Source organism: Phytophthora cinnamomi (genome assembly GCF_018691715.1).
Source record: "Phytophthora cinnamomi strain GKB4 chromosome Unknown Contig98, whole genome shotgun sequence".
NCBI classification, from domain to species: Eukaryota; Oomycota; class Peronosporomycetes; order Peronosporales; family Peronosporaceae; genus Phytophthora; species Phytophthora cinnamomi.
In genome coordinates this window covers 328,745-355,209 of record NW_027151031.1, presented here as the reverse complement: position 1 = coordinate 355,209, position 26,465 = coordinate 328,745, and the positions used below count along the sequence as shown (strand labels likewise).

The 26,465-nt window shown below is 54.6% G+C and overlaps 10 protein-coding genes across 10 annotated transcripts; 2 read left to right on the top strand and 8 right to left on the bottom strand.

Moving 5' to 3' along the window:
* Nucleotides 1–1,195: 1,195 nt before the first annotated feature.
* IUM83_16282 (PPR repeat protein) lies at nt 1,196–2,875 on the bottom strand (the record flags this gene model as incomplete). The annotated part of the gene is made up of 1 exon (XM_067941155.1): nt 1,196–2,875. The coding sequence occupies one exon, from the start codon at nt 2,873–2,875 to the stop codon at nt 1,196–1,198; it is 1,680 nt and encodes a 559-aa protein (XP_067783653.1).
* A 2,296-nt stretch (nt 2,876–5,171) lies between these two features.
* IUM83_16281 (uncharacterized protein) lies at nt 5,172–6,650 on the bottom strand (the record flags this gene model as incomplete). Its single annotated transcript, XM_067941154.1, has 1 exon — nt 5,172–6,650. The coding sequence occupies one exon, from the start codon at nt 6,648–6,650 to the stop codon at nt 5,172–5,174; it is 1,479 nt and encodes a 492-aa protein (XP_067783657.1).
* Nucleotides 6,651–6,844: 194 nt separating this feature from the next.
* IUM83_16280 (Thioredoxin-like fold) lies at nt 6,845–8,215 on the bottom strand (the record flags this gene model as incomplete). Its single annotated transcript, XM_067941153.1, has 1 exon — nt 6,845–8,215. One exon carries the CDS (start codon nt 8,213–8,215, stop codon nt 6,845–6,847), a length of 1,371 nt encoding a protein of 456 aa, XP_067783658.1.
* A 134-nt stretch (nt 8,216–8,349) lies between these two features.
* IUM83_16279 (uncharacterized protein) lies at nt 8,350–10,086 on the bottom strand (the record flags this gene model as incomplete). Its single annotated transcript, XM_067941152.1, has 1 exon — nt 8,350–10,086. The coding sequence occupies one exon, from the start codon at nt 10,084–10,086 to the stop codon at nt 8,350–8,352; it is 1,737 nt and encodes a 578-aa protein (XP_067783663.1).
* A 785-nt stretch (nt 10,087–10,871) lies between these two features.
* IUM83_16278 (Thioredoxin domain-containing protein 17) lies at nt 10,872–11,927 on the bottom strand (the record flags this gene model as incomplete). The annotated part of the gene is made up of 1 exon (XM_067941151.1): nt 10,872–11,927. The coding sequence occupies one exon, from the start codon at nt 11,925–11,927 to the stop codon at nt 10,872–10,874; it is 1,056 nt and encodes a 351-aa protein (XP_067783683.1).
* Nucleotides 11,928–12,156: 229 nt separating this feature from the next.
* IUM83_16277 (Transmembrane protein) lies at nt 12,157–13,614 on the bottom strand (the record flags this gene model as incomplete). Its single annotated transcript, XM_067941150.1, has 1 exon — nt 12,157–13,614. One exon carries the CDS (start codon nt 13,612–13,614, stop codon nt 12,157–12,159), a length of 1,458 nt encoding a protein of 485 aa, XP_067783619.1.
* Nucleotides 13,615–14,871: 1,257 nt separating this feature from the next.
* On the bottom strand, nt 14,872–16,069 carry IUM83_16276 (Transmembrane protein; the record flags this gene model as incomplete). The annotated part of the gene is made up of 3 exons (XM_067941149.1): nt 14,872–14,952; nt 15,021–15,847; nt 15,949–16,069. 3 exons carry the CDS (start codon nt 16,067–16,069, stop codon nt 14,872–14,874), a joined length of 1,029 nt encoding a protein of 342 aa, XP_067783618.1.
* A 2,005-nt stretch (nt 16,070–18,074) lies between these two features.
* On the top strand, nt 18,075–19,733 carry IUM83_16275 (1-phosphatidylinositol 3-phosphate 5-kinase fab1; the record flags this gene model as incomplete). Its single annotated transcript, XM_067941148.1, has 1 exon — nt 18,075–19,733. The coding sequence occupies one exon, from the start codon at nt 18,075–18,077 to the stop codon at nt 19,731–19,733; it is 1,659 nt and encodes a 552-aa protein (XP_067783621.1).
* Nucleotides 19,734–21,609: 1,876 nt separating this feature from the next.
* IUM83_16274 (Voltage-gated Ion Channel (VIC) Superfamily) lies at nt 21,610–23,170 on the top strand (the record flags this gene model as incomplete). Its single annotated transcript, XM_067941147.1, has 2 exons — nt 21,610–23,028; nt 23,135–23,170. The coding sequence occupies 2 exons, from the start codon at nt 21,610–21,612 to the stop codon at nt 23,168–23,170; spliced, it is 1,455 nt and encodes a 484-aa protein (XP_067783620.1).
* Nucleotides 23,171–23,706: 536 nt separating this feature from the next.
* Nucleotides 23,707–26,319, bottom strand: IUM83_16273 (arf-gap with coiled-ank repeat and ph domain-containing protein 2-like; the record flags this gene model as incomplete). Its single annotated transcript, XM_067941146.1, has 1 exon — nt 23,707–26,319. The coding sequence occupies one exon, from the start codon at nt 26,317–26,319 to the stop codon at nt 23,707–23,709; it is 2,613 nt and encodes an 870-aa protein (XP_067783624.1).
* Between the last annotated feature and the right edge of the window lie 146 nt (nt 26,320–26,465).

Here is a 26,465-nt window from a genome sequence, read left to right as displayed (position 1 = left end):
CGCACCACCAGAAAAACATGGTCATCGCAGTAAACAGCTCTACCGATAAACGCGCTCAGCCCGTGGCTTACGTTGGTGGGATCGATCTCGCTAATGACCGATGGGATACGCTCTACCACAACGCCACAGCGATTCGCGACGAAGGGCACATTACATTCAGAGAGAAAGGCTGGATGGATGGCCACATTCGCATCCATGGCCCAGCAGCGAAGGATGTCGCCACCAACTTCCTGGATCGCTGGAACTCAGACTACTTACCATGCCAGGGCCTGGACGACGATTTACTGCACTTCAAGAACCCAAAGTACGACCATCTGCCTCCTCTGGACTACTCCAGTAGCAACACGACGGCGAGTTTCGGAAAGCAAAGCGTTCAAATTGTCCGAACCTTCAGCTGCCTGTATGAGCACTACAAGGAGTTCGCCCCACGTGGTGAAACCTCACTGTTCCAGGCACACGTCAAAGCTATCAAGAACGCGAAAAACTTCATCTACATCGAAGACCAGTACTTCGTGCTAGTTCCCGAGCTACTGGACGCGATCATGGAGGTGATGCCGAATATCCAGCGCCTTATTGTCACCGCGAACGAGGAAACCAGTCCGTTCACAAACGCGGGATATATCAAGTATCTGTACCAAATGGTGGAGCCTATTCGGTCGAAATACCCGAACAAACTCAAGCTCTACACTACCAAGGTCGACCGGAAAATCTACATCCACAGCAAGATCATGATCATCGACGACGTGTTCTTGACCATCGGCTCGGCCAACTGGAATCGCCGTAGTATGACTTCGGATTCAGAGCTGAATGCGGATGTTATAGACGGAGACACGGTGAAATCTCCCGATGGCGTCACGGTAGGCAAGATTCCCCGCGACTTTCGTATTCGTAAGTTTGTGGAGATGACGGGTCTGAGCTACGAAAAGCTGGATGCTATGACGTTCATTGAGGCTGCAGACCAGTTGCCAATTGCCGCTGCTGATGAATCGTCGATCCTGGGCAACTTGGAGATTGAGCATCACTCGTACTTCGTTGCCATTACGGAAGCAATCCGAAAGGTATCGGATCCCCAGGACACGTGCACGTACAGCGGTAGTGGTAGCACTAAAGAAACAGAGTAGAATAGGTGTTGTGTGAAAACAAGTAACTTTGATGAGTTACGGCAGCCTATGGAATACTTAAGTATTCATTATCGTCAAAAGTAGCGAATAGCACCACCTTTCTGCAGCCATTTACGCAAAGCGTTATGGCGGACGAGCAGGACACCAGGGTTGGTTGGGTGCGAAGATGGCCACAACGGCGGTCGGCTCGACTTGGTGAGTAGCTCCGTGATCTCGTGTCTTAGCACAGGTTTCATGAATGTTTGGCTGCGTCTACCCACGCCGGTGATGATGCGAAGGTCCTGCAGCGGTGCATTTCCAGCAAGAGAGACAACGCTAATTCCCTGTTGAGAGCACATGATCTCGTCAAAAGCGGACACGACGGCGCATTTCGCCACACCACGAGAGAATGTGTGCAGGTCAATCTCAAACCCGTCTTTTAGACGCCAAGGAGTTTTCTGAATGATCCCTTCGTCCAGCACGCGCTTGAAGGTCTGACGAGCGGCGGTGAACAATTTAAACTCGTCCAGCGTATCGATCAAAGTCGAAGCATGACCAATGTTTCGAAGATCTACAGTGCGGAGCTGCTTCAGTACGACCGATAAGTCCTGCTTTAGTTTGCGCCGGTCGCGTTTTGATTTTCTCGGAGAGTTCGGCGCATCGTTTTTTCCTGCTGATTCATCTTGCTCGGGTTGATTGGCTTCATGGAGTATGTGCAGCGCTCGTATCATAGAGGAGCACGACAGCGCATTAATCACGGGCTTCGTCGACTTATCGTCTAGTGCGTTCTGACTGCGCGCTTGGATATCTAGCATAGTGTTAAACAGATCAAGCACTCGCGTCCACTGGCCGCGCTTCTCCAATTCCATCATGCACGTCGCAAACGTGAAGTCGTCCGGTGCCGCATTGCGAGCTGCCTGCATCCGTTCAAGAATGTCCATAGCAATCTGCATCCCCGACGTGCTCTTCTGGTTCGTGCGCTTCTTCCCATTCTTGACGTCTCCACCGCGAACTGCAGCAAGTACAAATTGGTTGAACAACATGGTGTTCGCGTGCTCTTGAATCCACCCTCCGTCAAGTTTGTGGTATATCGCCATCACGCGCTGGTGCTCCCCAATCTCCACAAGCGCCTGGCAAATTGCGGTAAGCGTCGGACCGTCCGTCCAAACGCTGGGGAACTTGTTCTCGACGAATTGCACCGTCGTCAGCAGCGTATCCTTCTGTCGAGCCTTTGCGGCGGTGAGCATGAGCACTCGAAAGGCACGCAGCGTCGGGGTCACGCCCAGCTCGTGCATCTGTGCAATTGCCGCGTGCGTGCTCCGCCAGTCGCCTTGGTCCTTGAACACCGTCATCAACGGGTCGTACACGCTGTACCGGTTCGTCGACGCAGCGTTGAACGTGTCCCCGAACCGCTCGCGCAGCTCCGGCATCATGGCCAGCGCCCGATCCGCTTGCCCCTTTCGAGCGAACGAGCAAGAAACCTGCAGGTGCGACCTCAATGGGACGGTGACGCCGCGCTTTTCGCCTCTACGGATCGCATCCAGCGCCTCTCGAGTGCGGTCACTCTGCGCGCACACTCGGACGACGCTCTCGACGTCCTTGGCCTGCAGTGGCGCATTTGTGTCATTGGCCTTCCGCTGGAAGTCGGCCACGAACTGGCGCCAATCCTGCGAAGAGGGCGAGGTGGTGGACTGCCATCGCACGAAAAGCTGCAACTGCGATTGCGTCTGCGGCGCGCAGCTCGCTGGCAGCAGCAGGACTCGCCGCTGCATCATCCCGAACTGATGGTACAGCTGAGACCGTTGCAAAAGCGATATAACGGCTGGAACGTGTTTGCCAGGGCGTGTGCGTCAGATGGCTACATGTACATGATCCGCAGCAGAGGTGCAAGTCGCCAGCAATTGCGTCGCTGGCCACTTTGCCTGCAATGAGCTCAGACTCGAAACGGTTGGCGCTCGCCATCCACAGAGCGATCGGCGGGTCCGTCCGAGTAGCAGGAAAAAAGATTCGAGTTGCGTTGAGTTGAGTTGAGATGAGTTGAGCTCAGCTGATCGTCTGCACCAAAAGTGGTCAGCGAGGGCGCAGCGATATGCTCATCGCATCGCCTCTCCTCCCGTTAACAGCGGCATTTTTTTCAAGGTGATGCTGCCGTGATGGAGGCGCTACGAAGGGATCCGTTTCCCCAAGCTGGGCTCAAACTTGGGCGGCTTGCTGCGCCGTGCGGGAGGGTGTCGCCCAAAGCGTATGCTGACCATGTGACGTTTGGTGCGCGTGGTGCTTGCGACGGCGCCGCCAACGACTTACGTTCGTCAAGCATTAACGACGTTGGTATATGGCAGAAAATCCTGCGTCGCAGGCACCAACTTGCAAGTCGTGCCAAGTAACACCAGCAGATCGCGCGCGGTCGCCGTTTCGAATCACCGCAAGCGAGGGCTCGCGGATTGCTAGTGCAGTTAGATTGAAGCCCAGGCAAAGGCGCGCTCTAAGCCGGCGCGGGGTACAGGAGCGCACGGAACACTCGCAATTTCCCAGACTGGCCATGCCAACGCTATTTTCTGCCCTCGTTTCAAGAAACTCTTCTGCACTTCGGCGGTCTGCACATGCTGCCATGAGATCCTGCATCCGCTTGTAGCGCTATTTTCACATCTCTGTATCGATGTCCGCATGCCGAGGTTGCCTGCCATGCTGATGGCTCGAAAAAAAGTGCGATGCAACACTGCACGCACCCAGCAGTCCAGCGTAGCGTCGGAAACGCGGACCTGTCCTCTCTGAAATGCTCGCCTAGCCTCCATCACTGGTACTTCTCATTCTGCGCCCTCCCTCACAGGCCAGCCGGTAGTCTTGCATTTTCAATTCCGGCATGAGGTTGAGTGACGCGATGTGCTCCTCGAATTCACCCATGCGCTCGACTGCCTCCACTTGCAGCTCGATCGAAGAAGCCATGAGGCAGTCGATCTTCCCGGCCGACCCGTTCGGGCTGCCAACCACTAGAAGTCGCGAAACCCGAGCATCGGCAGCGGCAGGGAGGACTGGGAAAATCCCCAGACTTCTGTGGCGATGCAGTTTATCGGCGCGCAGTCTGCTGTCCCGCGAACGAAGCGGTGAGGACTCGACAGAGACTCGAAACAGTTTGAGGCGGCATACGTATGGCTCCCTATTTTCAACCCCATCACGGTCATCAGCAGTGGCGACAGAAACTCCATCCAGACGACCACGCGCCTCAACTCGGGAGCAGACTACGACTCCACGGTCAAGCACAGTTCTCCTGCGAGAAAGCAGCGAGGATTTACAACTATTTCGCGAAGAAGCCGAGTACTCGGACTATTTATCATCTCACGTGACTGGACAACACATTGAGCGACTGGAGGACGGTGTGGTGTTTTACGAGGTCCAAGTTCATTTGAGCAAGCAGCAGTGGTCCGTGGTGCGCCGTTTCTCGGAGTTCCGCGCTCTTCGACAACAACTCATCAAGCACTTTAGTCGGGGCAAACGCCGCCGTCAGCCACGTTGTCCAATTTGTGAGAATGTTCTGGCCTCCATCCTAGAGACGATATTTCCGTCAAGACGTGTGTGGGGTTCACACTTGTTCTCCAGTTCTTCTTCTGACGAGTTTGAAGATGAAATGATCGATGAACGTAAAGCTCGGTTCCAAGAGTTTGTGGCCATGTGTCTACTTACTATCAGAAGCCTTCGTCAGCACGTCCGCATTTTACCAGATAGTGACGCGTGTGAAATCAGCGTAGCGCTACGGATGATCGAGGAGTTTCTCGGCCTCAGCTTCACCAGGTATCTGGGATTCCTCGGAGAGCGCGGCATCGTCGACCAAATGTCGGAGTCCGTGCGACAAAGGCTCTCGCTGCGACGACATCAAGAGGATAGAGCTGTGTCGGATGTCAGTTCCACTTGCATGAGGCGGCGGTGAAGCCTCTGTTTGCTTCTAGACGCACAAGTAACAGTAGAATACAAGAAATAGTTGCGCTCTATAGAATTCAGTATACCAACCGCACGACAGCATTAGCTGTAGCGCGATCCTCTCCCTGCTTGGTGTATCTCGACACTATCGACTTGAATCTATGTGAAGCTTGTGAAGAGCTCGCGTAGTGGTGCAAGTTCATCGTACCGAATCTTGTGAGTAGTGAACTTGATCGATTTGGTAGCATTGGGGCCCGCAGACGGAACAGGGTCAATCTTGAACATCAATGGAACGATCCTCAGTTGCAGATTCTCGTCCCGCGTGAAATCATTCCGTTTCCTCCACTCTGCGTATGAGTCTGTGACCTCGACGCGAATCATCCGCGCATTCTTTGGAGCGTACGCGTAGAACGCATACTCAAGAGGCAACTCGGAGTACCGACAGTACGGACACCACGGCCGCTTGTTATTCTTGAACCGGCCCGAGACCATCATCAGGAACGTAGGAACAGGATTCTCCTCTTCCTCATACTTGATCATAGCGTCCACATATGCGTCGTACCCATTGACTGTAATGATCCGCTTGTTCTTGATATTGTCCGCAGCGAAAAGTGCTTCAGGTTGGTCCGTGTTCTTGAACAAATACCGCAGAAACGGTTCGTCGTACAACGATCTTTGAACCAGCATTCCGCTCGTTTGGCCGTTGTGGCCCTCCCACTTCATCAGGCACGGCACGCCCTTCACTCGCAAATCCGGGTCGTTGTAGAAATCGTTCTGGTGTTTCCAGTACTTTTCCGACCCCGCAAACACCGTCACCAGTCGGTTGCGTCCCGGAGACTTGGAGAACACGTCGTACACGCGTTTCTTCCCTTGCACGCATTCTTCCGACCACTCGTTCGCCTTGAACTGCTCATCGCTGCACATGAAAAACAGGAACAGCGATTCGTTCGGGTTCGGATGGTAGCCTTCCAAGAACTTCATAGTCGCCTCGTATCCCGAGATCTCCTGGTGTCTCGATTCAAATGGCACGAACGGTTCAACCGGTGCCACAGGAATTGGCACAGCCTTCGTTGCAGCCGGCTCCGTCGCAACCACAACAGGCTGCAAGGCCGCGGCCTCTGTAGCCTGCACCGGCTCCACCGCCGCCTTCTCTTCCTCCACCGGCGCCGGCATCCCGGGCACGCGTCCTTCGAGTTGCTCAGCTGCCGCCACCTTCTTCAGCTCCTGTGGCTTCTCCGTTACCATTGCAGCAGCAGCGGTGACAACGGGGCGTGCCGGGGTGGCTTCGGGGGCGGCAGTGGGCGGGGCAGTGGTCGGGAGCACCACCTTGATGGGGATTTGGCGCGCGCGCTCCTCGATCCGTCGCTGTGTCTCCACCTGCGCCGCGATCTCCACGTCCAGCGCGACGTCTCTCTGCACGTGCTGCGGGTTGCTGGCCTTGCGCAGGTTGCTGAGCTGCTCGGTGGGGGCGGAGCCCTCCAGACTCGCCATGTTGCCGAAGCGCCAGCGCACCAGGAAAACCAGGTACACCACGAAGAAGCCGATGGCCAGCATGTACCACGGGTTGATGCGCTTGGCGCCGGGCGCTCCGCGACGCCGAGGCCGCTGCCGATCACGACCGAAGCGAGGCTCGGGCATTTTTGCCAACTGCCGCCACAACTCTGAACTCGTGGACACTCGACTAACGGCATTTAGAAACGATAGAAATGGGATTAACAGGTGGTTTTGAGGCAGCAGATTACGGCATGGCTACAGTGCGGGTGGAAGTTGACCCTCCAAGATGGAATACAAACGAGCAGGTATCATGCACAAAATCTCTATTGTCGTGTTCGTCAGAGCGGGTTCTTCCAGCCCTGGAAAACTCCTCGTAGCGCGTCGGGGTGGTCGAAGCGCTCCTGGTACCGTTCGAAGCTGAAGGTTTGTGTTTGCGAGTCTAACGTCGCCCGGTACATCCACGGCACTCCGCGCACCTTCAAGGCCGTATCCTGCTTCCACTCGTTTGCAGGGTTTTTCCACATCCCGTACGAGTTCACTGTCTCCACCTTCACCAGGCGAGAGCCTGGCGGGGCAAACGCGTAGAAGGCGTACTCGACCGAGATCTCGGAGTAGCGGCAGTACGGACACCAGAGCCGGTCGTTGGTGTCTAGACGACCTGCGACGAGGAAGAGGAACATCGGTCCTTGTGGGGGTGCCAACGATGGATTGTTTGCAGCAGCGACGGTGTCAATGTACTGTCGGTAGTTCTTGTATCCCTTCAGCAAAACGATCTCCTTCGAAGCGATTTGGTCCGATGCCAATAGCGGGTCAGGGATATCTTCGTTCTTGAACAGGTAGCGCAGCAGTGGTTCGTACAGCAAGCCCTCTTCAATGATCATTCCAGAAGTAGCGCGCTTCGCTCCAGGACGACCACCGTGCCACTGCATGATCGCGGGGATCATCTTCACCTTCAAGTCGCCGTCTTTGAAGAACGCGTTCGGTGTAGACCAGTCCTGCTTGGAGCCTGAGTGGATGGTCAGCAGTCTGTTGCGCGACGGAGACTTCGCGAAGACATCGTATACGAGCTGCGATGCGTCCACGCACACGCGGCGCCAAGTTGTCTGCTGCCCTTGGTCGTCACCGCACATGAAGAACAAGAAGAGCTGTTCATCCGAGCCCGCAGGTGTCTTGTAGTTCGCCAAGTACTTCATAGCAGCATCATACCCAGAAACCACGTCATGACGATCCGCGAATAACGATGCCACTTTTGTGGCTGGAACTGGAGTAGCAGGGGATCTGAGTGCTGCAACTGGAGCTTCTACTTTACCTGTTGTTGGTGCTGATGTCGAGACAATAACTGCACCAGGAGTAGGCAGCGGTTCACTCACACGCAAGTTCTGCTGTTCATTCGTCGCTATCGCCGCATTGGCAGCAGGCGTCGTCTCCACACCTTGCTCGACATTTGGATGTTGCGCCACTTCGACATCTTCACGAGTTTCACCCTTGACATCGTCTTCCTCCTTCGTCGGTGGTAATTCGACGATCAAAGGTCCCCGCTCAACGATGATGGTGTTGGTACGCAGGTCCGCTTGACTTGCAGCCGACCAGAGCCGCATCTGGAGCATGAAGACGCAGTAGATCGTGAACACGCCGCCCACCACCATCATCCAGCGCCGGCGCCGGGCACTGCTGCCGGCATAGCGATGGCCTCCAGCTTTCGGCGGCATCTCGGCGTTCTGATGAGCTTTCAGTGCAGCTATTCGGTTCACCTGCCACGTACTCCCTTTTAGAAATAGAAATATGTATCGCCTCTACCGATTTCTAATTATCTGATACTGTAAGTGATGTCTCCACTACTGGTTCACTCCGAGCCTTCGAATACCTGTTGCAGAGCTTCCAGCAGGTAGAATTTCTTCTTGACGCGCTGATATGTCAACGGCTGGCCAGGCGGTCCGGGAAATACCCGATAGAACCATGGCACGCCTTTCATCGCGAGCTGTGGGTCTTGTTTGAAGTCGTTCTCCGGGTTTCGCCACTCGCTGTACTTGTCATAGGTCTCGACAAGCACCAGCTTTGCTTTAGCCGGCGCGTAGGCATAGAAGGCGTACTCCACTGGCATTTCGGACTGTCGACACCACGGACACCACAGCCGGTTGTTGTGCTGGAACCGACCCGACACCATCATCATGAACAGCGGATATGGCGTCCCATTTTGCGCATAAGTTTCCATGTACGCCCGATACTGCGCATATCCTCTCATCGTGATGATTTCCTTGGTCTCCACCTCCGGCTTCACCAACATTTTGTCCTGTTCGTCGGCGTTGCGGAAGAGGTAGCGGAGCAGTGGCTCGTACATTATCGAATGATCAACTAACACACCCCAAGTTGAGCGAAGTGACCCCGGAACGCCACCATCCCATCGCATCACTGTAGGAATAGCCTTGAGACGGAGATCTACGTCGTCGGTGAAGGCATTGCCGCCCATCCAATCTTCTCGAGGCCCTGTGTGAATGGTCACGAGCCGATTCGTCGAAGGCGACTTGGCAAACGTAGCGTACACCTTCTCGCGAGCTGTGGCGCAATTCGGAGTCCAGTCATCTCTGTTTCCCTTGGCGTCACTGCACGTGAAGAATAGGAAGAGCTGCTCTTGAGAGTCTGGGGACTTGGTGTAGAGTTGCAGATATGCCATGGTGGCGTTGTATCCGAATATTGTTTGATGCCGCTTCTCAAATGGAATCGTAGCGTTTAACTGCTCCGGCGTCTCCAAAACAAGTCTCGATGTATCGAACTTCTTCGTAACGGGTGGCGGTATCTGTACAACTGCAATTAGATTTCCGCTCTCCCCTGAACCAGCAACAGCAGTAGTATTGATAACTGCAGGAGGCACAGGTGCATCTTGCTCTTCATTGCCTTCTCCCGCCACTGGCAATTTATCAACCCCAGTCCACATGTGTTCAGTATCGTTGCCAGTCTCGACAATCATCGCAGTCAATGGCTTGGGTCCATTGTTTTCTGGGGCTTCCGCTTCTTTCCCACGTACTGCACCACCATCAAAGGGCAAATCATTGAACGCAGTCCAGTTATGTGTCTTCGCCTCCTCCGTAGGCGTCAGTACATCCACCTCATCCTCCGTGGTGGCGCCGACCACCGGAATATCGCCAGCATCTTCCAGCGGTACTTTGTCGTCGTACGCCACCGTGTCTTCCTCCTCCTCCGTCCGCAGTCGAGGGCCCGCCGTCGCGTCAGCGTGTGCGTTGTGGGCCTCTGCCTCCCCCACGGCCTCCTGCTCTCCCTGTCCCTTGACCAATTGCTCCCGACCGTGCTCGACCGCCTCCTCCGCCTGCTCTTCGGCCTCCTCCCGGGCATTTTCGCCCCTTTCCTTCAGCGCAGCCATCGCCTCCTGGTCTGAGACTTTTGCCATCGCTTGCTGCTCCCGTTCCACGCCGAATGCGCGCGCCCACATGGTGGTGCGCACCATGAAGGCGCAGTAGAGCACCACGAAGGTCGCGGCCGCAACGAGCCACACGTTGCGGCGCAGCCAGAGCCCCACGCCGCCACGTGAGCCGCGATGACGCCGATTATCGCTGCTCGAAGCCATTTCTAACGCCGTGATATGTATTTCTAAATGCGGTACAGTAGAACAGTATTACGGTAAGGGAAATTTGCAATTTGGTCAGGTGTTTGACTGGGAATTTACAATTCGGTCAGGCGTTTGCTAATCAGTCAGGACTTGCAAAACTTAGAATTATAACACTCCTAAAATTAGAATAGCTAACCTGCAGCCATGCAACCGACCACTCCACAACATATAGAATGGAAATCATGGAACTACCGGAAACCTCATCCGCATCACTGCCACCGAAGCAGATCCGTGTGTTGCTCACACTGCCCACGAATTTGCTCGCCAAGGGCTACTCGAGCACAAATGCGAGGGTCTCAAGGAGACTATGGCGGCCACTGTGAACAACACAGTATCGCGCAACGCTGGCCTTCAGCTCCTTGATGCTGGGGAATTCCAGGCCAACGGCAAGCTCCACATCATCGTCTGCGTCCTCCATGACGAGGACTTCTTGCCTGGAAGCCAAATATGTTGTGGAGTGGTGGATGGGGTTAGCTATTCTAATTTTAGGAGTGTTATAATTCTAAGTTTTGCAAGTCCTGACTGATTAGCAAACGCCTAACCGAATTGCAAATTCCCAGTCAAACACCTGACCAAATTGCAAATCCCCCTTACGGTGATACTGTCCTGTACGCGTGTCAAAAGTTGACCACTGCACTGCAACTTGAACACTCTCTTTTTAGTACTGTATGAATGGCTTTTAATCCTTTGATCACTGCAACTCGGCGCAATGACCGGACCGGGCCAAAGTGTCCGCTAGAAGCTTATGTGGGTCGTGCCGTGCGAGGCTTGTTCCTGAAAAATGTCTGCAGCTTGCCCGTTTCCGGGTAGTCGGGCATGAACTGGTGCACGTGGATCTTGTTGGCCGGCACGTCCTTCTTGACGTAGCCCAGGTACGGCACGCCGCGCACCGGCGCCACCTTCTCCTGGAAGTCGGGCAGCTTGAACGGGTTCTTTTTCTTCTTCCACTTCTTGTACGTGTCCGCGACCACGACGCGCACCATGATGGCGTTGTCGGGCGCCGTGTAGTTATAGTAGTGCATCACCGCCACGTCCGCGCGGTCGCAGTACGGGCACCACAGGCGGCCGTTGAACGCGTGGTAGCCCGACACGAAGAAGAGGAACAGCGGGTACGAGTTGTCGTACGTCCCCAGGTAGTCGATCACCTCTCCGGGCGAGTACATGGTCAGCACCTTGTTCTTGTTGGGCTCGCCCGCCAGCGGCTTGTTCACGCGGAACGCGAAGTCCAGCAGGGCCTGGTCCGTGCAGAAGGACTCGGTGAGCATCGTGGACGAGTTGCCGCCGCCTTCGTAGCGCACGAGCGTGGGGATGCGGTCCAGGTAGAAGAGCTGGTTCTGCCGGAACTCGTTCATGTAGTCGGCCCAGTAGGCCTGCGGGCCCACGCGGATCTCCACGAGCCTGGACCCGCGAGGGGCGCGGTTGAAGGCGTCCATCACGGGCTTCTTGGCGCGCTGGCAGTCCGGGCACCAGTACTTGCCGCTCTCGTCGGCGTCGCTCATGAACAGGATGAAGAGCGGGCCCTGCGTCTCCACGTCGTACTCGCTCACGAACTTGTGGCCGGCCTCGAAGCCCTGCAGCTGCAGCACCGAGTGGCCTAGCACGCGGTTGCGCACCAGGCCGCCGCCGTCCTCGGACTCCGAGTCGCCCGCCGAGCGCAGCGACACGCTCACGCTCACGAACTGGTACATGTAGGCCAGCGAGAAGAGCACCGTCGTGGCCAGCGCCATCTGCATGAAGCGCATGGGGCTCAGCTTCAAGCCGCCGCTGGAGGCCGCGCCGCCGCCTTCGCGCTTCGCCATGGTCTCCTGATCGATGTAAAGTGCAGCACCTCCTCCGGCCAGATGTAAAATGGCGCATCCCACTTGACTATTAAATGTAAATTGCTTATAGCATGCGATTAGTTATATGAATATTTTGTCATGATTATGGTAGAGCAGGTGACTACGAAGCATGTCTACTATACCTTTTTACTACGAATATTTTTGAAATTAATTCGCCGATGTTGAAGTGCACTTGCTGGTGGTGATGTTATAGGTTGACTGCAATCTGCACGCCGACGACTGCACTGGCGTAGAGGAAGCAGACGACCAGCATGGAGAACTGCTCCGACTCGCGCACTTCCGTTGGTGAGCGAGTGAGGCAGAGTGCAGTCGCGGATGAACCGTAAAGCAGAGCGCCGAGGTAGCACTGCAACCAGCGCACCCAGATGTGCAGCGCCCAGGAGCTCAGCACGTCGCAGATAGCTGCCAGCACGACGCACTGCCGTCGAAGCGGCTCCAGCTCGTTCCGCGCTCGCTTCCACTGCCGCGTGGCTCGAGGGAAGGCACCAGGGACCGCTAGCCACGTGCAGGTGCAGGTGAAGACGAACTTGAGCACGCAGACGTACAGCAGAGGCAGCCCCGCAGACACCTTGGCGAAGATAAATAGCAGTAGATACGGCCAAATGGTGAAGTCGTGCAGGTAGTCGCTCCAGTCGCGCTTGCTTGAAGTTGGAGGGGTCTCAGCCACAGTCTCCATGGTGTCGACCGAGGATGCGGTGAGCGCGTGGCGCTTAAACGCAGCGATTCGGGTCGAGCTGCGTCGCTTGGCTAGGCGCGGGCTGCCGGTTCTTGTGTTCTTGCTGCCGCTTACGCGAGGCGAGTCCGCATCCGTCGACCATTCGACTGGACTGTCGGAAGTTAGCGAGAGGGGCTCCGGCAGGTCGCCATTTTGTTGGTCCAGGAAGTACTTGTCCACGATGGGTCTGAGCCACGTGTAAAAGCCACTGGGGTCGCTGTTGATTCGGCGAAGATGCTCGTTTGAATCGCCCTTTTTGGTGTCGTGCTCGATTTTTTCGGCTTCCTTACGAATAAGGTACAGCAGAATACCAGCCATCTTCTTGATGCCAAAATTCAGCATCGCTTGTGGAATCGCGCACTTGGGGTCGATGTTAGCTACGATGCAAGTACGAGCTTGCATACGTGTGAGAGGCTCAATCAAAGCACGGAATCCTTTAATCTCCATGCGTCCCGCATTCCACCCTTGCAATGTAGGAACCGGAACACGGCTCGTCACCGTCGATACGTCCACGGACCCTCCCAGAAGCAAGAGGCAACGGTTTTCGTAGACGGCGTTGATGCCGAATGCTCTGATAATTGCGTCACGTTGCAAGAATGGCGACGAAATCGCCAAGTATGCCGCTAGTTCCACGTGACCCATGTCCTGCAGCAGCAACGACTGGGAGCAAAACGGAGTCCACACGCTGTAAAGGTCCACCTCGCGAATGACCGATATAGTATTGAAGATATCCACTCCATCAACGAGACCTTCCAGTTTGATCCATACCGAACCATCGGCATCGGGTTTCCAAGAGGTCGTCACACCCAGCATGGTCTGCCCGAACTGCCACTCATCCTCGCCTTCCTTGTCGCTAAACTCCTTGAGCGCTTTCACGCCTTGATCGCGGCGCTCTTTGATGCGGTCAAGCAACTCGCGTTCATCATGCATTGCGCGCAATACTCGCGTCTTTGCGGCTGCAATGACCTTGTTAGTGCTACCAGTGTCCGCTAGAAATGCCTCAAGCCGGTCAATTAGGAGCGCCGCAGAGAAAATGCGCTCTGTTTCCTTCAAAGCTGGACTTGCTTCCACACCCAATCGAGATTCTCAGCTGTGACCGTGACAGACGAGTAATCTGCTAGGCCATAGGTCTCAGAATTTGTATCGGTAGCTTGCACTGCTTCGCTGTCAGAACTCCCAGTTCTGTCTTGAGACGATAGACTCCTCCCACTAGTCCACTCTCTCGAAGAAGTCGAGCTGATACTAACTGTAAGACTAGCGTCAGACGCTCTGCGCTTCTTTCTGAACACACCTGACAAGCGCCTCGAGATTTTGTGTCGGCTTTTAAGAGACTTTTGCTTGCCTCCTCCGACGACTGCCATGGCCGCCTTAAAGGTTACCACGCATACATCACCACTGCGACGCAGCAAGTGGACGATTTCAGCGTATGGTACGTCCAGAACGTACGAGTCATTAATCTCGTATACCAAGTAGCCCGCTGGAACCAGGACACGTTCTACCCCTGGCTCTGAGAAAGACAGGGACGAATGTAGTGCTGGTGCTGGATGCTCGGGCGATGGCGAGTCGACAAGTGCTGGACTACTGCTCGTAGCTTTCAACTTCCCCTTAGATTTTGTTGCAGCTGGCGCAACAAAATCACATTTGAGAACAGCACTCACTGCTGCATCTTCATCCAGTGGGCGCAGCGCGCGCAACAAATCATTTTCATCTCGAGACACAAGACACCTCAGCACATTTTGTGGCTCCTTGAATCGACGATATTGAAGAGATGTCTCGCGGTCTGGATGAGTAAAACCCAGCATTAATGGACGCGGCGCTCGCTGGATTTCGCTTAGAATGTCAGTAAACTTGAAATCGCTTACTGAAACACCATTCACTGAGGTCACGAGGAACCCTGGTTCAATGCGCTCGCCACAAGCTGCTGCTTCGCTTTCCTTTTCACAGAAAGCGACAAGCACCTTGTTTGAAAATAGGTCAGTCTCCAAGTGCAAGCCAACCTTTTGCTTTTGGAACTGAATGGTAAAGTCATCATCCAGAGGTGTCAACGGTCCGTCAATAGTGTGCAGAGCTGTCTGTGCGGACGCCACTGAACTAGCACGCGAGAACTCGGATGCTGATGACGGAGCCATGACTGATCTGGTTTCCAGGTTACCAGCCGATGAAGAATGATTTAGTTGGGCACCACGGTCACCATAGCTTGATTGCACTTCCGTTGAGTGCGACCTGTGTATGATAGACGGGCGCAAACTCTGTGTGGTCGGGGGCTCGCTGCGAGGAGCGTCGTCAACATCCCATTCTTCGCTCATGCTGCTATGTTCGTCAGTCTCTCGACGCACCAACCCAGGCTTTCTCTTCAGCCGCTTGCTTCTGAAGAATAGATTGCCTCGCAATCGCGGGCTAGCCCGCACAGGCTTCCTCTCCTCGGTTACAGAAGCGCTAATCGCGCCCTTGCCCCCCATGGAGCTTACACTCCCGGCCACTGGTGCAGCTGCCGCAGCAAGTACCGCACTCCGATGACGCACGACCTGGGACGGAATGCACTGCACGCCGTTGTCGTCCAGCGTTTTGATGTACTCCGCATAGCCCGTGCACGCCTTCCGCAGCTCCGTCATGAACGACGGCATCATGGTATGCAGCAGCAGGTTCACCACGTAGTTCGGGATGCTGAAGTTGGTGTCGTCCTCGTACTCGAGGTGGAAGTCGCACGAGTCGTTCGAGCTCGACAGGCTGCGGATGCACAGGCGCAGCGTGGACGTCTCCACGCGCACGCGGACGCCGTTGTTGGGTGCGTCAGCATGGTGAGCAGCCTGGCACAGCACCACGAAGGCGTTCTGCTCCGGGTAGAACTTGGCGCGCCGCCGGTACACGTAGTCGCGGTTGGCCAGCGGCCACGGCAGGTTGAGCGCGAAGTACATGACGTCGCTCACGTGCTGGTGCTCCACCACGTGCACCTGGTGCACGTTGCTGTCCCAGGCCTTGCGGTAGCGCGCGTCCATGAGCGCGTCGAACAGCGTGTCGGCCGCGAAGGGCAGCCAGCCTTTGGCGTAGTACATGGGCAGCGTGGACTCCCTCTGCGTGGGGCGGAAGACCTCCACGTCCTTCTCGGCGTAGATGGGCTCCTCCAGGTTGGCCCACACGGCGTTCTCGCCCATGTCCACGGCGTCTACAGGCACAGGCAGAGGAGGCACAACAAGAGCATCAATTATACAAGAGCATCAAGTAACCAGGGTCGGAAGATTCGTCTTTTGCTAGTCGCGCGCCTACCGTCCAGCTCGGCGTCGCTGAACTCGGGGTCGGAGCTGCGGTGCAGCAGCGACGGGCGCTTGCCCAGCGCCGCCACGCGCGAGCCCGAGCGCGCTGGCTTGGCCGCCTCGAACGAGCTCATGGCGACGGGGCGGCGGGTTGTGCGGCCCCAGCAGGCGGTAGACGCTCACTCGGCTCTATTGTTAGCCGGAGCGGCGGCATCAACACGGCGACTACGGTGTACCGATTTTATGGTACTGGTGTATGGAAAATGACATGAGTTGTGTGGTAGGTTTAATAGCGTCGAGCTCAAGACTCTTTGAGTCAAAGCGTGCCGAGTTGTCGGCGGTGACGGCGTATTAATACATGCAGTATGCGCCGCTCTTCTACATGTACATGTATATTAGCGGATATTTGAGATAAGTACACTTGGAGGCACAAAGCTTGTCGAAACTGGAAGTTATCCGGTTTCGATTTCATGTGGGTGGTTATCCGGGATAACAACCCACATGCCATTTTTTCGTGCAGTGAAAGCCGTATCGACCCGTCATCTGTGTGGATATGCTTTGTTGCACCACCACCTTGTTCCGCAGTGCGATGCTCGCAGCGGACAGCCGGAGAGCAATCCGCGTTACTTCCGATAGGTGTACTTAAGTAAGGAACTTGAAGCTTACTGTAAGGAAAAGTTTACGGGGTTCGCTGTGTGGGTTGCTGCCGCGATTGCTTGTCGTATCCGTCGATGACTCCCAAGCCACGTTGTTACGAATGGAAGGCACAGAGTCTGTGCCACAGACCATAGGTTACAACCCAGTTCGACGGATTAGGCTTGTGCGGCTGCACAAGCAAACACCGTCTCAACTTACCTTGGTATCTCCTTTAGCGTTATGCCGACTGACTACGCCCGAAGCCGCGCAAGACAGCAACTTAGCGTGGGGGCCTTACACGATAGCAGCCCTACTTTGCCTCTTTTTGAGATGGATTGAACAAGTACGATTGAACAAGTATGCTAATAGTTGAAGGCGAGGATCTCCCTTGGGTATACATGTTAATACCTAGCACCATCAACGAGGATCGCTACATGTACGGACCCTTGGCTTGCAAGAGAGGCAGGTGTCCATGCAAGCCCCCCCCTCCCTCCGCGGGTTGCTGCAGTGCCACAATGCCTTTACGAAAGCCATAATGTAGCACTTGCAGTACCGGCCAGCAACTTGCAAGATAATACTTGCGTTGGGGTATGTGTTGCGGCGCGCTTGGCCACAATGTCCTTGAAGACGAGGCAAGCACCACGGGGCAAAAGCACGTCCGTCTTCGCCACAAATGGACGCCTGCGTCAGCCAGGCCATGTTAAACACGCAACGGAAGTACAAGGGTATCGTGTGGTTGCTGCATTCGTGTTCAACCTTGTCCGAGCTTACTCGGCGTGAGAGGCAAGCACCGTAAACTCGGGGTCCCACCGCAAAGCCTGCCAGTGCTCTGCATTGTACGTCAAGTCGTGTTTGGTGCGCGGAGAGGGACATCGCTTTCCGCAAGGCATTCGCGAGACGTTATGTGCTCGCTCTGCCATCAGACAGCATGCAGTAATTGCGGACACTGTTGACATTGTCAAAGGATGTCATTCCCCGCATTGCCGCCGTGGCGACTTTCGAGCTTCTGACCAACACGGTCATTCTGCGGTAGTACACAGTAGTACCGTAATACATCCACTCGGCGCCAAATCGCGAGATAATTCACACGGATCGGAGAGATCAAAAATGTTCACGGCCCGGCCCACGGAGACGCTTGAAGCGTTGGATTTTACAGATATCCTCGCTCGACTCCACGATCGTGGTTCCACACCACGGCCATATCTGAGCTCCATTGCTGTGGTAGAAAGCCTTGCACCCACGGTTTTGGTGGGCTCGGCATGCGAATATTATGGCTTTACCGTATATGTAGACCTCGAACAAGTATCCAAGCCTAGGTTTAGCGATTTGCTATCAGCAACTGGCAATGCTAACAGAGCCAATCGCTCCTACCATGTGTCTTGGTTTTTCGGGGCGACATGCCGCTGTCGCAGAGATACAAAGCATTAGCTCCTCGAACATCGGCCATGCGGTGGTGTTACTGGTTGTGGCAGCTCTCATTCCGAAACTTTCGCGCTCCGCGCAATGGTCACTCCCACCTCGATGGTCTTCGCGCCGGTAACGCTGCCTCGGTCTCAAGCTACACGGCTTGAATCCATGATGCAGCAACAGGTGCAGGACGCTGTCTTGGCCCACACCGCCCAACGCATGAAACATGACAAGTTGGATTCCGACTGGCGCTTTGTGTGCTCTCTTGGCCAACTCAAGACTTTCAAGACCCGAGGCACTGACTCGTTCACCTCGACTTCTTCATGGACTACGACGATTGAGAGGACCTGCAACGTGAACGACCGTATCAGCACCGGAGCCCATACCTGGACCATGCGCAGCCGAAGCAGCGGTCGAAGCCGCACTGGTCGATTGTCGTTCTCCCGCCGCACTGTTGGCGCCACGGTTGGACGTCGTGACCCGCTTGACCCGCGTCCACCAATTCAGTCGCACCGCACTTTTGGGCGTGTCCAGGGCAACTACCGAGATATAGTCGATGCGCATTATGCAGCTACCTCGGCCGACTTCGTCCAGCAGCAGAAACTACTGTCGCCTGTGGTGACCGACGGCGCTGTTTTGCACACAATCCGCGCGACCAAAGACAGCTACCTGGGTATCAAGTGGCTCGCTGAAAACTCATTTGCAGGCAAGCACGATTCCTGCTTCGTCGAGATGGTGGGCTATACCATCAACACGAGCGGCCAGGAAATCGGGTTTGTGGCCGTGGCTTCGGTTGATATTCCGGAGTGTCCAGATTTCACGGAATCCATGAAGTTAACGCGTGTGCGGATGAAGCGCACGACGCTGATCATTCCAGCTGTGGATACCCCGAAGGCGACCTCGGAGATTTTTGTCATGGGCGCCAGCGAGGCCAACGTGTCGTCAATTATTATGCATGCGCAATACCGATTAAACATGGCTGTCCTCAATGACATCTCGCTGGTTATCGACTCTCAGAACATCGCCAACCAAACGCTGGCCCCTCAGAAGAACTGGGTGCCCGATGCAAGCCGCCCTTCGTGCAGTATCTGCAATCGGAAGTTTCACTTCATGTATCGCCGGCGGCACCACTGCCGGCTGTGCGGAGACATCGTGTGCAAGACCTGCTACGTTACTCGCGCGGTCCCTGGCGCGGACATTGAGAATGGCTCTTGTCGCAAGCCAGACGCTGCGGTGATTAGCCAGACAAAGTTCTGCGTGCGCTGTGTCATGGGCCTGCGTTCGATCGACAAACGGCTAGACAAGTTTTCCCAACAAATATCCAAGATGTTGTCCCTGAATGTTGACAAATTGAATGCATCGACGACTGTAGTCGCGCAACCGCCATCGGAATCGAACCAGCGCGATCTCGTCGTCTCATCTTCCAACGAGAGTAGTGTTCTGGATATGGATGATGTATATCACATCCCAGGGGCAAAGTACCTTGGTCCGACCGAGGTTGATATCGACGACGACGATACTGATAACACCAGCGTTCGAAGCACCGACGCTGAGTCTACGGTTCCGTATGAAGCAAGCGAGTGCAAGTATCTACAACCTTCGCTGTCGGTGCATTCGCAATCGCATCACAAGCTCCCCGGGCTTTCGCAACTAAACCGCCACAGCTCCGCCGTCAGCCTAGGCAGCGAGCCGGATATATTCGAGGAAAAGGTCATCCTCAACATGGACAAGCTCAGCCGAATTGTCGCGATTTGAAGCCAAGCCGATTCGAACACTACCTCTATGGAGACTGTGGCTAGCCGAAAGCAGGCAGCATTATAGCGCAGAGATATTACCCAAGTCAAGACTGTCTGCATCCCTGTGAACGAAGCAGGGTAGCGGTAGGCAGGAGTTCAAACCGTTTAAGGTGGTGCGGGCGAAAGGAAGCCCGGCACAATAAATAAAATAAAATATCGCGGTGCAATTACGCTTCTCACCCATTCCGGCTTCTTCAGATTTACCCGTAAATGGTGGCCGATAGAACAGCGACTAAAGGGATCAAGGTGGAGAGCCTTAGCCGATTCCTTTTAACCAAGTACTTCAATTCAGGAGAACGATCCTTTAGATCTCGATTGCACATGCATTTCGTTTATCGTCGTCGATCAGGACTGTGTTTAGAATCATTTGGTGCTAAGGATGCTGGAAAACTGCCAAGACGGATATAAACTTCGCTCACTCTGTTCCAGACTCGCTTTATTTAGACCCCACATCTTAATTCAATGCACGCAGTAGCTGCCTGCCGAGGGCGTAGCGTTGCGGCCAGCTCCCAGCTTCGGGTCTGCTGAAAAAGTCCTTGCATCAGAGATCAGGCCCGCCTAACTTGGCGGTGGGTGAACAGGCCGTGCTGGGGTTCGAGCTGAACGCCGCAGTGGGAACGGAACCCTTTCGAGGTGACCAGGCAGTTGAAGGACACAGAGCACTAGCTGATCATATTCCAGTGCAGTCATGCTCGCAGCGAGAACGGCAGCGAATCGGAAGCTGGCTGATGCGAAACGCGCGCAGGAAGCCAGCGAATGGAATATAGCACGCGACCTGGAGCAAGAAGACGGGGAAGGTGATGAGGTTTCATCTCCACCATTGATTGAAGAGGATGGTTTCACCGATGAAGCCCCTGCTCCTTTATCACCACCCATAGATGAAGCAAAACCATCACCACGACAAAAAAATTCTCCGAGAGATGAACTCGGACCTGATCAGAAAGAAGCAAGCCCCGATAATGCCGAACCAGAGGATAGTGACCTTATTCGCCTTATTCCCTTAGATGGTCTTCGGGGCCCCAAGTTGTACTACGTGAAGCTGTCGAACGTCGCCATTTCGGCACTCAACAATACCTGGTTTAACTCTCTCGTGATGCTATGCATCTCCTGGGCCTCTCTATCTGTTGGACTCCAAACATACCCTGTGCTCGGAGCTAGCGTGATTCTCAACGATATGGACACCGGTGCTCTCTCCGTGTTTATCCTCGAGGCAACAACCAAAATACTAGCTGAAGGGTTGTATCCTTGGCGATTTTTTATAGGCAAGGAGATGCGATGGAATTGTTTCGATTTTGCCGTCATCGTCATGAGCCTACCCGTGTGGGGGTCAGCATTCGGTGGTAGCAGCATTGCCATTTTTCGAATGTTGCGACTTCTTCGTATTATGAAGCTCGTAAAGCGGGTTCCCCAGCTCTACATGATTGTCATGGGTCTCATCGGTGGACTCAAGTCGATTGGTTACATTATGCTCCTTCTTTTTCTTGTATTCTATCTCTACGCCATCACAGGGATGTACGCTTGGCAAAGCAACGACACTTTCCACTTTCGCAGTGTCCCGATCGCGATGGTAACACTATTTCGTATGAGCACGCTTGAAAACTGGTCCGCGGTAAGTTATCCGTCACCTTTGCGAAGCACAAAAAAAACATTAACCCATTTTGTCTGCTCAACAGGTAATGGACATCAATTACTTCGGATGTGATAGATACGACGGTGGCTACTACTCATCGGACCCTGCGGCTGCAGTTAGTTTCCAGTACTGTAACTTCACAAGCGTATATGGTGCTAACGTGTCCAACAGTTCATTAGCATCACAGCGGGCCCTGAATCAGGTAATGGCGTCCTTCTATTTCATCACGTTTATTCTCATCTCGGCATTCGTCATGCTGTCGCTCTTTATCGGTGCGGTCACCATGAGCATGACGCAAAGTATGGAGCATATGAAAAAGACACAAGAAGAAGCCGAGGCTAAAGTTCGAATTGAGAAAGCTCGTAAGCGAGCGCTTGAAGCAGAGCAACGGGCTCGTGAAGCGGCTAAAAAACGTGCTGAGGGCGAGAAAGAGGGCAATAGCCTGGACCTGAACAAGAATGGCAAACTGAGTGCTGCTGAACGCAGAGAGCGCCAGAAGATGCGCGAGGTGCTCATGCAGACTTGGGATGACTGTGACCTAACTGATATCCTAACTCAGCAACAAGGTGACACAAAGAGCCTGAAGGGGGCGTACCTCAAGATCGCTGCCCTTGCAACGAAAATCGTGGAGCACCCGAAATTTGCACTTTTTGTGACTGGAGTTATCTGTTTGGCAGGACTTATGGTGGGGCTGCAGACTTCTCCCGAAGTGCTTGACGTGCTTGGTGCACTTCTAAATGGGCTTGACACAGCCATTCTTGCTGTCTTTACCGCCGAAGTAATCCTTAAAATACTAGCCGAAGGGCTAGAACCTTGGGAATATTTTCGTACCCCTTGGAACGTATTCGACTTTGTCATCGTCGTGGGTAGCTTTGCGCGGGGTAAGGGTGGCATGCTGACTATGTTGCGATTGCTACGCTTGCTGCGCGTCCTCAAACTTGTCCGAGCATTTCCTCAACTGCAGGTCATCGTATCCGCATTGATCAAGGGTGTTGGTTCGATTGGCTACATTGGATTAATTCTGTTCCTATGTTTCTACGTCTTTGGCATTGTGGGCAATATGCTATTTTCAAACAACGACCCCTTCCACTTTCAATACCTACACTTCGCCATGATCACCCTCTTCCAGCTTTCCACAATGGACGGCTGGAGTGACGTTTTGTACATCAACTACTACGGTTGTGACCTCTACGGCTACGATAGCTATCGCGCACTCGGTTATGACTGCCAACCACATGCTTATGGGTTTATCGCTGTGCTCTACTTTTGCTCCTTTATCGTGCTGGGAGGCATGGTACTGATCACACTGTTCGTCGGTGTGGTTACTACCAGCATGGAGGAAGCTACACAAGAGATGGCGGCCGAAAAAGAATTGCTCCGTCGCGTTGAGGCTCTACGAGTTCAGCGCAACATTGATCCCAGTGTTGTAACCTCATATATGCAAGTGTTCCGCATGCTCGACCTGGACGAAAGTGGCTCTGTTGAAGAGGCCGAACTGCGCACCGGACTAGCCGCTATCGGGAAATACCCCAGCTACGAAGAGCTCAAGGAAATGATGGACGTTGTTGATGAAGACGGTAGCGGACAGATCGACATCGTTGAGTTTGTTGAGTTCATGATTCACGTGCGAGAAAAATCCACTCAACAGCACGCTGCGAGACTAGCTGCGGAAACAGAGAGAACAGCAAGATTGGATGCTGAAAAGGGTATTGCTACGCCTGAAGCACCAGCTCCAGAAGGGCTTGGTACATCTAATGGTGCAATAGCGTCGACCGACTCAACAAAGCGCAAGCGCGTGAGCAGGGCCGGCGGTGACGTACTTGAACAAGAGAGCAAAGTGTACGTGGAGGAGGATGCCCAGGTGTTGGCTATAAGCACAACTGCCTTTGAAAACGTTGACGAGCGTGGATATTTCGCGTTTCCCATGATTCCTACCCGCTCATGGTCATCTCCTCGATCTCCATTATCGCCGCGCAACACACCAGGCAGCAACGTAATGCCCTATCTGTCGTCGCAGGATGATGCGCATGCAAGAAACCCTGGGGTCCCGATAGAATTTGGAGCACAATCGGATGAAGGAAGTGAGACAGCGCTATTACCTCAAACAACTTCAGCTCGACCGCGATCTGGTCGTGTAACGAGTAAAATCCTGCCATCCGGTTGAGAATATTTTAGCTCGTACAGTAGTAGTACTCGTAGATCGATAAAGATTCATCTATACTCACACGTGAGCTTGATGAATAGAAGGCGACTAGGATTGCACTTGACACACTTTTTTATATTTATTACTAACCTTGGTATCTTATGACTGATACTGCTCGAGGCTCATTTTCTGCATCAACGTGAGTTTGATGTTTTCAAATCCTCCAGCCTTGGCAGCATCGTAGGGCAAACGCCCACGCTTATCGGTCAGCGTCAGACTTGCACCGTTCACCACAAGATAGTCACAACACATTGCAGCCCCAGATGCAGCACTCACGTGCAAAGCCGTTTCGTTGTGCTCGCCCGCGCGTACGTTCACATCGATACCGTGTGCTAAGCACCACATGAGCTCTTTTAAATCCCCTAGTGATGCCCCAGCAATAAATCTCTTCGCCAATTCTTGTTTCAGAACGCTGTTGTCGATCTCCAGCTCACTCAACGATGCGTCTGGTTCTGCAAAGCCATGGAAGTGATATTTCGCCTTGATAAAGCGAGACTTCTCTTCGCGAGGTGTTGTGGGTGTTGGTTTGGTCCAGCCATCAGGTATCGTATGTTCCCATACTGCGTTAACAGCGTTGTTTCCAAGCTCATCGCGCAGCAGGGTGAGTAAGGACATATCCCATGAGTCCAGCGCTAGTGATCGCACTTTTGACTCGTGCACGCCAAGGCTCCGGTGAATTCCTGAGCACTCAATGCACAGAAGACATCCAATGTTGATGGAAACCCACTCGGCTGGCTCCTGCCCACAATCTGCACAGCATGGGTTCGCTTCCGTGAGCTCGTCAATTACTGACTGTTGCTCTGGGTGCACCTCCTGACGGTGACTTTGTTTCTCTAAAGCGCTCTCGGTGCTGCGGCGCGCGGCTTCAATCCACTCAATCATATCACGAGCGCTAGCTGCCTGAAGTAACAGCTTTGCCCGGTTGGCATCGATCACTTCAAAGCAGAAGGGTAGACTTGAACCTTCGAGCTCGCGTACTCGAGCCAGCAATAGGTCGCACACTAGGGTCAGACTACTCTCGGTTGGATGCTTCCCGGTGCCACCACGAGCCGTAGTCTGGAAAAGCTTGCCTGCGTGAATTTGGAACCAACGCCGCTTCCAACTTCTAGCTGGAAACATCGAGTTGCGGACGAACAAATAGCCCTGCTTTGCAACACCACCAGGAGAAGAAGCCACGGTTTGCCGGCTACTCCACGTGTCGGTAGAGACAACCTCGACAGGTAAATCAAGACTAGGGAACGCTTCAGTTGATATGGTTGTGTCGACGCTCAGAGTACCAGCAGCTGCAGGTGATTCGCTAGGTATATAGGAAGCGGTAACCGCATCCACATCTTGTACTAATCGCTTGTCGAGTAGCTCCCGTTGCGTAGCCCACATCACTTCATCCTGTTCAAAATCTTTGCGTGATACTTGCATCATTTCTTGACGTTTTCGGAGAGTTGGCTCCACAGACTTGACAAGCTCATGGCATGCATGGAAGTGACCCAGTTGTGCGTACAATATGGAATTGAAACACTCCACCAAAACGAACTTCTTCATGCAATCGATTCGGTTCATGTACCGCACCAGGTCGAAGCGAGCCAGCTCGAACCGTCGGCGCACGACCACCACTTCCCGCTCCAGCGCTCGCTGCTTATCGCTGCCATTTGTCGCTGATCCCGATTCTGAGTTTAAAACATTGTTACTGCTGCCACTGGAGGCAGCCGAAGCTGGTGGCGTCCCTGTCACGGTGAACTCTCCAGCTCCATTGTAGCTTCCAGTCGGAAGCGCTGGACTGCCCAAACCCAGCACACCCAGTGGATCACCTCCGCCAGTAGGCGTACCCATGCCGTTCGCGGGTTGACCGGGCTGTCTCGATTTGCTCAACAGCTTTCCCAGCAGCGTCTCGTACTCCTCCCCGAGCCTCGTCACCTCCTTCCTGAGCTCGCCAGCCTCCTTCAGCAACTCCTTGTCTGAAAACTGCTGAATCGACCGACTCAACAGCGACTCCACACCGAGCAGCATGCTCACCCGAGAGCTCTGCACCTGCGCCAACGTATCGTGCATCTCTCCGAACAGCTCGGACAAACTGCCCAACTCGGGGCAGCTCGTCGAGAAGATGGCGCGCGCGTGTTTGCGCTGGATCAGCTCATGAGCCAGCGCCGTCTCCTCCTCCCCGAACTCCCTGCCGGCAGCCGCGTACTCCTTCGAGTGCGCCACGAGCTCCTTCAGCAGCGCCTTGAGCCCCGTGATGGACTCCTCGAAGCCCTCCAGCTGTCGCCGGAACACGGGCGAGTCCTCCACAAAGTCCAGCACCACATTTTTACTGTGGCGACTGTGCAGCTTCTCCCTGCCCTCGTCGACGTCGGACGCCGCCCGGAACCTCGGCGACGTGGCGACGACGCGAGGCGGCGGCGACTGCCTCCTGCTCTGCTCCTTGCCCTCGTCCGCGCTGGCCCCCACGACGCTCTCCGCCGCTATCCCCTTCCTGTCGGTGCTCAGTTCGCGGCTGCGCTTGTCCGGCGACTCGCTGGCGATCGCGTCCGACTGCTGCAGCTCGTCCAGCACCTCGGCCGGCAGGGCGCCGAAGCGCGCCGCGTACGCGTCCAGCTGCGTCTGCAGGCTCAGGATCATCAAGTCCTTCTTCAGGATCACCTGCTGCAGCTCCGCCACCGCGTCGTTGGACGCCTTGCCGCCGCCGTCGGCGCCGCGCCAGGCATTGAACGCCTTCATCTTATTAGTGCCGTTATTACGAGCGAAGTGACACTTCAGAATGGGACTTTTGGCCAATAATGGGGGGAGAAATGTACCGGGATTTGGGTACGCATGTGACGTGTGTAGTGTTGAAGTGACGTGGATTGAAGTGAAGTGATGCAGGG